This window comes from Malus domestica, chromosome 06, assembly GCF_042453785.1.
Source record: "Malus domestica chromosome 06, GDT2T_hap1".
NCBI lineage: Eukaryota > Viridiplantae > Streptophyta > Magnoliopsida > Rosales > Rosaceae > Malus > Malus domestica.
The window spans coordinates 5319379-5333146 of record NC_091666.1 but is presented as its reverse complement, the minus strand read 5'-3'; the positions used below and the strand labels follow the sequence as shown (position 1 = coordinate 5333146).

The following is a 13768-nucleotide window of genomic DNA, read 5'->3' as shown; positions in this document are numbered from 1 at the left end:
AGAAAAAAGCATTGGTATCTTAGAGCATCTCCGAGATAGATATTAAAATATAAATATCAAAAGTTTATTTAATAGTTGATGTGACATCAAAAAGCTTATGTGTTATTGATATAGCAGTTGAAACTTGTTTTTACTTGCAAATTTAATTATGTGGCATTCTACTCAGAATTCGACATATCATTTAAAGATGGTCTTAAAAACATTTGATAACCATTTTGTTATTATTTTATTTTTTAATTTAATGCTAAAATTTTATTTGGTAACTGTTTTTTTTAAAAGAAGCTAAAAACTAAAATATAAAAACTACTTTCTTGAGTTTTCAAATTTTGGTTTTCAATTTCATTTTGTTCTTAAAGCTAAAAGTAGTTTTCATTTCGTTTTTAGTTTTTAATTTGAATTTTGGTTGAAAATTTTGAAAATTGAAATCTTATTTAGTAATTGTTTTCAATTTTCAAACTAAAAGGTAAAATCTCAATTCTAAGTTTTGAAAACTCAAAAAAATAATTTTCAGTATTTTTGAAGACTAACTAAACAAGATTTAAAAAAGCGAAATGGCTATTAATTTTTTATTTTTTTGAGAAAGAAATGGTTATTAAAATTTAAAAGGTTTATTAATTTTTTTTTCCAAATTAAAAGGTTTATTAATTAATTAAACTAAAACCTGAAACGACGTAGTGTCGATGGTTTATGTTTGTTGCTGGATCTACTAAAATACACGTCTCTCAAATCTCAATCTTGTCGGTTCCGTTCCCAAACAGACTCCAAATTTCATTACTGCAGGCTCCAGCCGCATCTCTCCTCCTCCGATTCTTGGGTTCCGGTATGAATCCCTAAATTTATTGACCTCTCTGCTTCCATTTTCTCTGATTCTTCTGCTAATCCAATTGATGAATATATAAAATATTACATTTTTTTAATTATTAATTGTTTAACAATTCTACTGTTAAACTCATTGATTGGATTGGATTGGATTGCATGTCCTAGTTTTGAATTTTATCATCTGATCTCTCAATTAATCCTGGCAGTATTTAAACGTTTGTGTTTTTTTCGATGGAGGGACTTGTAGACGTCCTGTAGAATCAATGCCGTTTTTCCTACTCAAAAAATGGATTAGTTTTCATATATGTAGTATATAGTATATAGTATATAGTATATGTACATGGATGCATTGTATCATTGTATGTGTTAGTTTTGAGTTCCCTTATGTTTTGTTCTAGTATATGGTATAAGGTGAAAAACGAGATTGAAATACTACGAAAAGGTCTTAGGTATTACAAATTAACGTTATGCTCACAAGTTTATCTTTTTGTGACATTCAATATTTTCGTTTAGAAGTCCTTTTAAATTGATTGAAAGCGTTTTTTATGGAGTGTTTTTGGGTTATAAAAGCACTTGAGGTGCATTTTGGAAGAAGCACTAGTTATGTGCTTCTTGCATAAAGCATCTAAGTGCTTTTCCAGGATTCACTTACATTTTTATTAGGTTTAACATGATTGTAAGTCTATAGAGTGACGAGTGAGTTGAGTTCCAATTTGGCCCATGCAGTTTCAATTACAGCTAATTTCTCCGGATCGTTCTTCATTTGATTCTCTATCCCTTTGATGTGCCCAAAAGTTACTTTGTGGATTCGAAGTGTGATGATAATTGAAGTTGAAGTTGGATTGTTACCATATACTAGGGAGTAGGAACAGTAAAAACAGTGAGCAGGCTATCAAAATTTCATTAAACGAGAGGAAAGGGAGATGTTCACAAGTTGAAGTCGATTGGCTTAAAACTTTAGCAAGTGAAAGTTTGTAGTTTGTTTCCTTTTTGTTTACTTGCTTGAATAATGTAGTGGGTGTTTAGTTATTTACAATAGTTTTTTCTAAAAAAAAAATGAAAGGGGATCAGCAAGTGGCTTCGCTGCAGCAGTCAATCCTTGCAGGGGCCGTGAAGGCTCACAGAGGTATTTTAGCCTTCCCTGACTACCATCGTGTGATTCACCAGTGCCAGGCATCGAACCCATTATGGCGCTCATAATTGTTGGGTGGTTTTTTATGTCTAATCTGTTTGGCATAAGGGCATTTTGTTTATGTTGAAAATATCAGTTTTTCAGATTGCTTTGTTCTTTTGGATAATCGTTTAGAGAATCTTTAATTTACATCTCAGGCAGGACATTATTGATATGTACCTTCCTATTTTACCTTTCAGTGATGCTGCCAAAACGAAGCCTTGACCTTCAGAAGAACCACAAGGACTAGTAGTATATATAAGGGCTGTGTCTAAAGCTTTTAGCTTCGAGATCCGAAAATGGAGTTTTTGGATGAGGACGCAAGGCCTAGGTTCCTCTTCCAATCCAAAGCAGTAGCTTCTTCTGCCGCAGACCCGCAACCCCATTACAAGAATCTCAGCAAACCATTCATTTTCTTTACCATCTTGATCTCGTTTCTGTTACTGGGTCTCGCCTTCTTCCTCCAATCCGAACCCTACCAATCTCTTCTTATATGGGCCGCTCTCGCCCTCCTCATTGGCCCCTTCGCTCCTGCACCTGTCACTGGTGGTGACATTCGGGTTGGTCATGGCCCAATCATCGACTTCCCAGAAATTGCAACCCAAGTAGAGGATGAATCAAAGAAGAGGGTTTCTCAGAAGAGATCAAAACCACGTCGATTTGATGAATTGGGGGCAGATTCAACGCCCGTGCCCGAAACAATTAGTGGGTCTGTGAGAGAAAAGAAAAGGAGTGAGGCTTCCGAAGGTAATGGTAATGGATCAGTGGTTTTTGGTGAAGAGACGGAGTGGGTTGAGGAGGATGTTGAGTTCTTGAAGAAACTGCTTTTGAAGCACCCGGTGGGGACACTGAGACGGTGGGAGGTTATCACCGAATCCTTTCAAGGAAAGCATAAGGTGGAGAGTGTGATAAAAAGGGCCAAAGAATTGGGAGAGAAGAAAGTGAGTGATGCAGATTCGTATGCAGAGTTTCTGAAGAAGCGTAAGCCCAATGACAAGAAAACTGAAAGTGGGAATCAAGAGTTGGGTGATGAGTCAGTGGCGGAAAATGGTGAAGTGAAGAAAGAGAGTTGGTCTTCTACTGAAGACATTGCATTGCTGAATGCCTTGAAGGCATTTCCAAAGGAAGTGTCAATGAGGTGGGAGAAGATTGCAGCTGCTGTGCCTGGGAAGTCGAAGGCTGCTTGTATGAAGAGAGTTGCTGAGTTGAAGAAGGGCTTTCGGAGCGCCAAGGCTTCTAACGAAGAGTAGACGAAGTTTGTCTGATCAAATTTTGAATCGGATCTGCATTTGCATTGAGGAGGTAATTTTGATGATTCATTGTTTTGTTTGAATTGAAATTGAGAATTATTGCCTATGTTTGATCCGTAGGCAATTTCATATCATAGTTCCATTGGAGTTTGGTGATTGTCCACCCTTACAAACATGCTGTAACTCATACCTCTTAAGTTATTTATGGTTTGATATACAGAAGAAATATTCATGTACGGATGTGATATATTTTAGTTTATTTCTAGTGATGTTTTTCTACACTTGTAAATAAGAGATCTCAAAATCGACTACCACGAATGACGAATATAGGTGACTGAGATCATCACCTCAAATCAAACTAAGCTAACATTTTACATGGGATCCGCATGATGTCAATCACACGGTTACTACCATTCCATCATGAATCATGGTGTGCTAACTCGTACTACCTCGTTCATATGACTAATTTTTAGGTGTACTTTGAAGCACCATATACACTAAGGAGAAGGGAGTGAGTTTAGTCTGACAATGGTCTAACAATAATATGATTCAAATTCTCCTTTAGGGAGAATCAAACTTAAGACCTCTCACTTAATACCGTAGTATTAAGTGACAACTGTATCTTCTACTTATATTCCATCGTACCATATTATTATCATACCAATTTTGTGTCAAATGATAATGGTATGATAATTGTACCGAACCGAAGAAAGAAATAGACAATATTGTCTTAAGAAATAAATAATGTACAACCCCACTATAGACGGTATTTCAAACAAGTAACATAATATCACGTGATAGTATCGTATTATTGATTTAAAACGGTAAATAAACTACCTTATATGTGATTTTATAATATTAATTTGCAAAAGAAATGAACAAATAAATAAGGGGTCTGTTTGGTATCTAACTTGAGAACGAAACTCAAAGTTTAATTTTTTCTAAAAACAAATGTTTTGATTTAAAATTTTTTAATTCAAAACCTTGTTTGGTATGCATTTTCTCAAAACTAATCCAAACAAAAAAAGTCAAGTGCCCAGCCCAAGCAATTACCCGACCACCGCATCCCTCACTTCCCTAGTGGCGACTCCTTTGGCTATTTACCAACTCCTTACTCCAAACTCGCGCTGACAGAGGCTAATCATGTTGGCGGTCTCAAACCTGAGATCCAACAACCGTAGGGAAGATGTGGTGGCTATGGTGGATGCAAGTGAGAAGAGATAAGATTGAAGAGGCAACAAAGAAGACAGTATTGAAGAGGCAGAAAAGATCGATTTGCCTTGGCCGGAGGGAGAAGGATAGAGGTGGTGGCTATGGTGGATATAAGCGGGAAGGGATTGGAAAGACAACAAAGAAAAGAGGATTGAAGAGGGAAGAGGTAAGGGAGTACATTGAACGGAAGAGAGGGAGAGAGAGACGGGAGTGATAATCCATAAAATAAAATGTCTAAAAACACACTTTTTGTGTTTTCATCCAATAGCCATTGTTTACAGATATTTTTGAGTTATGGTTTTAAGAATTGTATTCAAATCCACTACCAAAAAAAGATTTTAAATTTGTAACTCAAAACTTATTTTTGAGTTAAAAACATCGAACCCAAATCAACTACTAAACAGGCCCTAAACAACTCCAAACTCCCAAGTTTACAACTCACACTGCTTGATTTGATGCGCAACTGTAGCGAGAAAACCTATTCAGTGAAAGGTGCAGGGGTGTGTTCCTATTGATTTGCAAAAATAAAAAATAACTAAAATGAATGGATAGAGAAAAAGGAGGAAAGGGGAGAGAGGTTAGGTGAAAATTGGGATCACGTGCCGGGATCAATTCAAGACTTGTTGTTGAGGTCCGATTCCAGAATTCTGAATTGTGGAGGCCCGATCCGTTTCCTGTTCGGGTAATCTTTCTTTATTGAGCTCAGCTGTTGACTCCGGACGGACTCCGAATCACCAACCGACCGTTTTCGCCGGCAGTGTGGTCGGAATCGGATGGCTGAGCTCGATTGATTTGATTGAAGTAACAAGTAAGGTAAATTCTTCAACCTTCCTTGGTGATTGCATTTTTGTTGAAGAATTGTCATTAATTATGGATAATGGATATTTTAGGATCAATTTGGGATTTAAGTGGATGGAATGATACCTTAGTGGGAGTTGGAACCCTAACCCTGCTCTGATGATAGACATTTACGAACAGATTAGATTGGTTTTATATTTTTACTTATTAATTTGGGGTTTCTATCTTTTTGTGTTTGATTTGAGGATGAGGGTTCCATTTCCAAATTTCCAATCCTATGAATTGCTGTAAGAAAGTCTCTGTTTTTCCTACATGCATTGCATTGTTCCCAACTTCAAAACACTGAGATGTCTAGTTCCGAATCCTTAGCTGCGCAGTAGTGTATTTGTATATCGTGGTCATGGATTCGTTGATTGTGCACACGGAGCATAATGCATTGACACATGAACCAACACTTTGTGTATGTGTATGTGTGAAATAGGCACTCGACGCAGTTTTAGCTGTAGTTTCTGCGGAATGGTTAATCTGTATTGTAGACTTTGCAATGATTTTCAATTGTACAACACTTTTTGTAAGTAATACACTAGGGAAGTAATAAGTCATGATAGTTGTGAAAGAAATCACAAGCAAGAGAAATAACATCGCCCCACACATGTGCCTATATGCCATGCTTCAGGGTGGTTCCGTGGTTCACTCTATGCTTATGGACTAACATTCAGAGATTGAAGTTGATGTATGGGGAATGAGCATATATTTAAGCACATCATGATTTCAGGTGGTCCCCATCTGCACGCTAAGGCAAGTACTTGATGGCAGACTTACCAGGCTATATGCGTGCCTGCTTGCATACTGGAAAACTTGCCGCCCTGGCAATTTTGGTCTCTGGAGGGATTGTATTGCAAATTTTGGTGGGTAGTGCTTCTTATTGTCAGTTATGCTCAATTCATATGTAATTAGTAAGCTTTTCTCTGTTGTAAGTTGACAGTCATGCTAGGTTCTCATCTATCACGTTTTTCGATGCAGGCGTGTGCTTTGTACAATAATTGGTGGCCAATGCTAACTGGTAGGTTCTGAACTGTTGTTTTCCTTCGTAAGCTTGCTATGTGATGCCTTTTCTTTTGGCCAAATAAGCTGTTATGTTATGCTACGTGTTAATGTGCTTATAAGATGATAGGTATGCCAGTACTCATAAAGATTTCAATTTTTGATTATCTAGCTCCTTTAAGAAAGAATCTTTAAGGGTAATGATATTCTATTCCCTTTATTTTAATTCCCATAACTCAAATGAATAAATAGATCTGAATACGTTTTACTTTTTGCTTTCTTTTTTGTCAAAGTTTCTTGTATCTCTTTGCTTCATTGTTTCAGAATTATTTTCATATTTGTCTTTGACGTGATTAGAAACAAGAGCCTTTGAGCCTTCGGTCAGGTGGTAAAAGGATAGTGATATGGTTTGATGGTGACTTTAAATGACATCTAGGATCTAGCAACATGTACGAATATAGGTTCAGGAATAAATCAGGATTGGATATCTCTGCTGTCCTGTATTTATGGTATTGGTTTTGGTGATATTCCGCACCCCCCCCCCCCCCCCCCCCGGTAATGCTTATGTTTGATTGATGGTTAAAGGTGATTAGTAATTCTTCTATACAGGTGAATGCTTTCACTAGAAATAATTGCTTTCCAATAACTAAAATGTGCGGATAATGGAATTCCACGATCATATCGTCCCCTTATTTGCTGGTATCAAAGTCTCTGTTATATTGCCATCATTGGCGTGTTCAACTTAACATTTTTTAATTATCAAAACAAGATAAATATTACATTTTTAAGGAATCTTCCCTCGAGAGAACATCCTCTATGTAGGTTTCAATGATTTGCATGAAAACATGCATGCTGATGGTGTGGTCATCTCACGATGTTTTGCAGTAATAATGTATGTGCTCCTTCCCATGCCATTGCTGTTCTTTGTGGGATCCGATTCTTCTATATTTTCACATTCTGAAAATGGGTTTGTCTTTCTCCCCTGAACTTGCTTACTGAAATAACTATTCGTTTAAAGTCTAAAGCTGCATCAACATTATTTGTGTTCTTACTCCCTTCGCTTATTAAATACTGTATGATGAAACAGCTGGGTAAATGCAACCAAGTTCTTGACCGGAGCTTCAGCTATTGGAAGCATTGCAATCCCTGCTATCTTAAAACACGCTGGTGTCATTGGTTGGGGGGCCCTGGCTATGGAGCTCTCATCCTTTTTCGTATTTGTACTGGCAATAATGTGTTACATTCGGACAAGTGATGATGATGACAGCTACAGTTCGATCTGAGGTATGCCTCTCCTGCAGTCCTGCCAGATTTCTGTAAAGACGTGTTATTTTCCCATAGGATGTATCTATTTCTTGGTGAGCATTGCCTCCAATATCAGCTTGTTATATATTCCAAAACTGCTTTCCCCTTTACGTTTTTTCCTGTTTGAGTGTAATTATTTATCCATGTAATTGAGTGTGTATTGTGTTTAATACGTTTTAACATCTCATCGTATCGATTCACATCGGAATTGTGTATCCTTGTACTTCTGGTGTAGTTGATGGTTTGGTCGTCACATCATGGTCTCCGTTGTTAAGAAGTGTCTAAAAGGGTAAATAATATCATTGTTTAAAATTAATGAGATTATTACAGGAATTAAAAATATTGTAAGGGCTCAACTCCGCTTTTTTTTAAAGCTGTTTTTAAAAGCAACTTACATGCTACTTTTAAAAGGCTATTGCTTTTAAACTACGCAATATATTTTATTTTTACCAAATACTTTTTTACTGTTTAACTTTAAAGCGAAGCAGTTTTTTGTGGAAAAAAAAAACAATACCAAATTGGGCCTACGTCAACTCACATATGTGGAATAACTTAAAGGACTAAAGATAAACTTGAACATGAATCTAACTCAAATATCAAGAGAACAACTTACTTGAAACAAATTTATCATTCTCATAATTGTGTCTATCTACATGGCCGGTCCCAAGCCCGGATAAAGGAGGAGGGGGAGGGCGTCAGGTAGTCGACAGCCGGCACTCCATGATCACGTCGAATCCTTATGAAAATGAATCCAGAACAAAATCGCGCTAAAGCTAGGGCGTCACCCGTAAGTGGCGCGCTGTGTGGCCCGAGCACAGTGATAAGTGAGCAAGGGTCGCTGTATCTCCATCGGCACCCGGATGCAGTGTTAAATGAGCAAGGGGGCCATAGAAACTTCTTTTCGAACGACTCCACTCAAAGTTGTTTGGGAGCATATGCTCCTATCAACTTTACCCGGGACACACAAAAGAAGTACTTTGATCCTATTAGACGGGGGAGGGTGAAGAAGCTAGGACAGAAGGGTAGAGTTCAAGAGAGCAAAATGCGTTTAGGAACGTGGAATATAGGAACCTTAACGGGAAAATCTATGGAAGTAGTGGAAGTTATGGTGAGGAGAAGGATAAATATTATGTGCCTACAAGAAACTAAGTGGGTTGGTAGTAAGGCAAAGGATCTAGAAAACTCAGGGTTTAAACTTTGGTATTCGGGCACAAATAGAACGAGAAACGGTGTTGGCATCATCGTGGACAAGACCTTGGTACAAGATGTTGTAGATGTCAAGAGGGTAGGAGATAGAATCATGGCAATCAAGATTGTAATAGGACAAGAACTTATCAATGTGATTAGTGCGTACGCACCTCAAGTAGGGTTGGATACGAGTTCGAAGGAGAAATTTTGGGAAGATCTTGGAGACTTGGTGCAAGGAATTGCTCAGACGGAGAAGTTATTTATAGGAGGAGATTTAAATGGACACGTGGGCAGGGAGACAGGCAACTATGGAGGTTTTCATGGTGGCCATGGTTTTGGGGAGAGAAACGAGGATGGGGAAGCTATCTTGGATTTTGCAATGGCATATGATCTCTTCTTAGCCAACACCTTCTTTAAGAAGAGAGAAGAACATGTGATCACCTACAAGAGTGGGTCGTCAAAAACACAAATAGATTTTCTTCTAATGAGGAAAGGGGATCGTATAATTTGTAAGGATTGCAAAGTTATACCAGGAGAGAGCGTGGCTAATCAACATCGCTTGTTGGTGATGGATGTACATATCAAAAGAGTAAGACAAAAGAACAAGACTTGGAAGTGCCCAAGAACTAGATGGTGGAATCTAAAAGAAGAAAAACAAGCCATTTTCAAAGAGAAGGTAATCACCCAATGTGTGTGGGATAGAGAGGGGGAAGCTAGCCAAATGTGGGATTCCATGGCTAGTTGTATCCGAAAAGTAGCAAAAGAGGTATTAGGAGAGTCCAAGGGCTTTGCCCCACACCAAAAGGAATCTTGGTGGTGGAATGAGGAGGTACAAACAAAGGTGAAGGCTAAGAAGGAATGTTGTAAAGCCTTATACAAGGAGAGGACCGATGAAAATGGTGAAAGGTATAGAAAAGCGAAGCAAGAGGCGAAGAAAGCTGTCAGAGAAGCTAAGTTAGCGGCTTACGACGATATGTATAAACGACTAGATACCAAAGAAGGAGAGTTGGATATCTATAAACTAGCTAGAGCAAGGGAAAAGAAGACAAGGGACCTAAACCAAGTGAGGTGCATCAAGGATGAGGATGGAAAGGTTCTTGCTACAGAGAACGCGGTTAAAGACAGATGGAGAGGTTATTTTCATAATCTTTTCAATGAAGGACATGAAAGGAGTGCTTCTTTAGGGGAGTTAAGTAACTCAGAAGAGTGTAGAAACTACTCCTTTTATCGTCGAATCCGGAAGGAAGAAGTGGTTGTAGCTTTGAAGAAGATGAAGCATAGAAAAGCAATAGGCCCAGACGATATACCAATCGAAGTGTGGAAAGTTTTGGGAGAGACAGGTATAACATGGCTCATTGACCTTTTCAATAGGATTTTGAAAACGAAGAAGATGCCAAATGAGTGGCGAACGAGCACTTTGGTGCCTATCTACAAGAATAAGGGCGACGTACAAAATTGCATGAACTATAGGGGTATTAAGCTAATGAGTCATACAATGAAGCTCTGGGAGAGAGTCATTGAGCATAGATTGAGGCAAGAGACACGGGTTTCGGACAACCAATTCGGGTTCATGCCAGGGCGCTCAACCATGGAGGCAATCTATCTCTTACGAAGATTGATGGAAAGATATAGAGATGGGAAAAAGGATTTACACATGGTCTTTATAGATTTGGAAAAAGCGTATGATAGGGTCCCAAGAGACATTCTTTGGAGGATTTTAGAGAAGAAAGGAGTACGAGTAGCATATATCCAAGCTATAAAGGATATGTATGAAGGAGCAAAGACTGCCGTAAGAACTCATGAAGGACAAACCGAAAGCTTTCCCATAACTGTAGGATTACATCAAGGCTCATCCTTAAGTCCTTACCTTTTTGCGTTGGTAATGGATGAGTTAACAGGACATATTCAAGATGATATTCCTTGGTGTATGCTTTTCGCAGACGATATAGTGTTGATAGATGAAACTCAGGAAGGGGTAAATGCAAAGCTTAACCTTTGGAGAGAAGTGTTGGAATCTAAAGGTCTTCGCCTAAGCCGATCAAAGACAGAATATATGGAGTGCAAGTTCAGTGCAAATGGAGGCCAAAACGAGTTAGGGGTGAGGATCGGAGATCAAGAAATACCAAAGAGCGACCGTTTTCGTTACCTAGGATCTATCTTGCAAAAGAACGGAGAATTAGATGGAGATCTCAACCATAGAATACAAGCTGGATGGATGAAGTGGAAGAGTGCATCCGGCGTGTTGTGTGACCGCCGTATGCCACTGAAGCTCAAGGGAAAATTTTATAGGACGGCAATAAGGCCGGCGATGCTGTATGGCACAGAATGTTGGGCGGTGAAACATCAACACGTACACAAAATGGGTGTAGCGGAGATGAGGATGCTTCGTTGGATGTGTGGGCACACGAGAAAGGATAAGATTAGGAATGAGGATATCCGGGGTAAAGTAGGAGTAGCCGAAATTGAAGGAAAGATGAGAGAAAATCGGTTACGGTGGTTTGGACATGTGCAAAGAAGGCCTACTGACGCTCCGATTAGAAGATGCGACTATGGGACAGAGATTCAGGGCCGAAGGGGTAGAGGAAGACCTAGGAAAACTTTGGAAGAGACTCTAAGAAAAGACTTAGAGTACTTGGATCTAACGAAGGACATGACACAGGATCGAGCACAATGGCGTTCTAAGATTCATATAGCCGATCCCACTCAGTGACTTGGATTTTCCAAGTCTCCAACCAAGAAGTTTTCCTCACTCGGGAAATTAAGGGAACACTACCCCAACCTACATGCTCCACTTAGAAAGCTTCAACATACAAGCTTCAACAAAAGAAAATTCAAAGAACTTAGCGAAGAAGGCTTTGGTGTATTTAACACAATACGTTGAAATGAAGGAAAGCTTATTTATTGATATCCCCGATAAGCTACAAATATGTACATATACATGAGTCAAAATAAACACACAAGAGGGAGCCTTCACAAAGGTTGCTTAGGAGAAGTCTCAGCAGTCGGTAGAGCCCCAGAAAGAGAAGGCACCGGAGGGGGATCATTTGGAGCCTCAGTACTGGACAGAACCCTAGAAGGAGGAGGCATCAGAGGTTGATCATTTGGAGCTTCATTACGCGGTACAGCCCCAGAAGACGAAGGCAATAAATGCCTTTGGAACAAACCCACAAATCTCTGATGATCAAGTAAAACCTGACCATCAGTTTCCTTCATCTGGTCAAGCTTCCTCTTCATGTTTGTAGCATAGTCATGTGCGAGCCGGTGCAACTGTTTATTCTCATGCTTGAGCCCTCTAATCTCCTGTTTGAGACTCATCACTTCAGCCGCCAATGATTCAACTTGGCGGGTTCGAGCAAATAGGCGTTGGGCCATATTAGACACAGAACCTGCACACTGAACACTGAGAGCCAGCGAATCCTTAACAGCTAACTCATCAGACCGTTTGGAAAGTAGTCTGTTATCTTTGGGAGTGAGAAGGTTCCTGGCCACCACCGCAGCGGTCATATCATTCTTCATCACGGAATCCCCAACGGTAAGAGGACCAGTTGGGGAGACGAAGGATGGGCGCCATATGTTGTCTGGAGAAGGCGGGGCTGCCTCTTCAACAAGGTTCAAGTCAAAACGACGGTCGGAGGGGCCAGACATTTTCAAAGGTGTTGAAGAGAGAAGAGGTCGGACAAATCAAGATCTTAGAAGTGCAAGAATGAAGCTTCTGCTGGTGGAGATTCAAGTGTGCTTTGGAACTTAATGCCAGCCCCTATAAAAATCTGCACTCGACGGAGCTTCAGAAATCAAAGAGGCGCCTGCTCAGAAATCGAAGAGGCGTTTGCTTTCTCAAAAGTTGGGCTGCTTAGAGATCACGAGGGTTGATCTCAGAAATCGAAGAGCCGTTTGCTTTCTCAAAAGTTGGGCTGCTCAAAGACCACGAAGGCCGATCTCAGAAATCGAAGAGGCGCTCGCTTTCTCAAAAGCTGGGCTCCCTAGAGACCACGAGGGCCGATCTCAGAAATCGAAGAGGCACCTACTTTTCCAGCCTTGTCAGCACCTGTCACACGCACACTCAGCTTTGCGGAAATTATGGGCATTCTGTCAAAGACTTCTGGGGAAGTAGAAAACACATGAATCTTACTGTTCAATCACCCACTTCCCACACGCAACAATAGCTCATGGGTACCACAAATAACTTTGCCAAAGTTCTTTGCCAAAGTTGAGCACGTGACGCTTGCAGCTCCCACTACATCGCTCTGACCAAGAAGGGTAAAAGAATAGCAAAGAAACAGCACTAACAAAGTTTAGACCCATAAATTTTGAAGGTCTAGCTACCATATTATTACCCACAAGGGTAAAGGAACAGTACCACTGCTGGATAATTGGAAAGTCCATGTATGTCAACCTCTGTGCTTCGTGGCAAGGTAGACTAGCAAACATGCCCAACCTTTACTCACATTCGAGAAAACACTCCCAATAAGATTGCTTGCTCCAAAATCGAAGAGGCACCGTCCTCCGAATCTAAAGAGCCAGACTCCCAACATGACTACTTTCTTAAAAATCGAAGAGAGGGTAAAGGAACAATACCATTGCTGGATAATTGGAAAGTCCCTGTGTGTCAACCTCTGTGCTTCGTGGCAAGGTAGACTAGCAAACATGCCCAACCTTTACTCACATTCGAGAAAACACTCCCAACAAGATTGCTTGCTCCAAAATCGAAGAGGCACCGCCCTCCGAATCTCGAGAGCCACTCTTCCAACATGATTACTTTCTCAAAAATCGAAGAGACACTGCTCCCCGAATCTCGAGAGCCAGACCCCCATCATGATTGCTTCTTAAAAATCGGTGAGGCACCGTTCTCCGAATCAATCGAAGAGGCGCTCGCTTTCTCAAAAGCTGGGCTGCTCAGAGACCACGAGGACCGATCTCAGAAATCGAAGAGGCACCTACTTTTCTAGCCTTGTCAGCACCTGTCACACGCACACTCAGCTTT

At 40.0% G+C, this 13768-nt stretch overlaps 2 protein-coding genes across 6 annotated transcripts; both read left to right on the top strand.

Annotated features, from left to right (window-relative positions):
- The first annotated feature begins 685 nt into the window (after positions 1 to 685).
- Positions 686 to 3476, top strand: LOC103428179 (transcription factor MAMYB-like). Of its 2 annotated transcripts, XM_017330341.3 has the most exons (3): positions 718 to 820; positions 1883 to 1945; positions 2191 to 3476. In XM_017330341.3, the coding sequence occupies exon 3, from the start codon at positions 2290 to 2292 to the stop codon at positions 3238 to 3240; it is 951 nt and encodes a 316-aa protein (XP_017185830.3). In that variant the 5' UTR covers positions 718 to 820; positions 1883 to 1945; positions 2191 to 2289; the 3' UTR covers positions 3241 to 3476. The 2 variants fall into 2 exon arrangements, with proteins under 2 accessions (XP_008364492.3, XP_017185830.3); XM_008366270.4 differs by lacking the exon at positions 1883 to 1945 and having other exon boundaries at positions 686 to 820.
- Positions 3477 to 4396: 920 nt separating this feature from the next.
- LOC103428180 (vacuolar protein sorting-associated protein 55 homolog) lies at positions 4397 to 7852 on the top strand. Of its 4 annotated transcripts, none has more exons than XM_008366272.4 (5): positions 4397 to 5265; positions 6026 to 6158; positions 6274 to 6313; positions 7180 to 7261; positions 7382 to 7852. In XM_008366272.4, the coding sequence occupies exons 2-5, from the start codon at positions 6060 to 6062 to the stop codon at positions 7575 to 7577; spliced, it is 417 nt and encodes a 138-aa protein (XP_008364494.1). In that variant the 5' UTR covers positions 4397 to 5265; positions 6026 to 6059; the 3' UTR covers positions 7578 to 7852. The 4 variants fall into 4 exon arrangements, with proteins under 4 accessions (XP_008364494.1, XP_008364495.1, XP_008364497.1 ...); XM_008366273.4 differs by having other exon boundaries at positions 4889 to 5260; XM_008366275.4 differs by having other exon boundaries at positions 4900 to 5265; positions 5927 to 6158.
- Positions 7853 to 13768: the final 5916 nt, after the last annotated feature.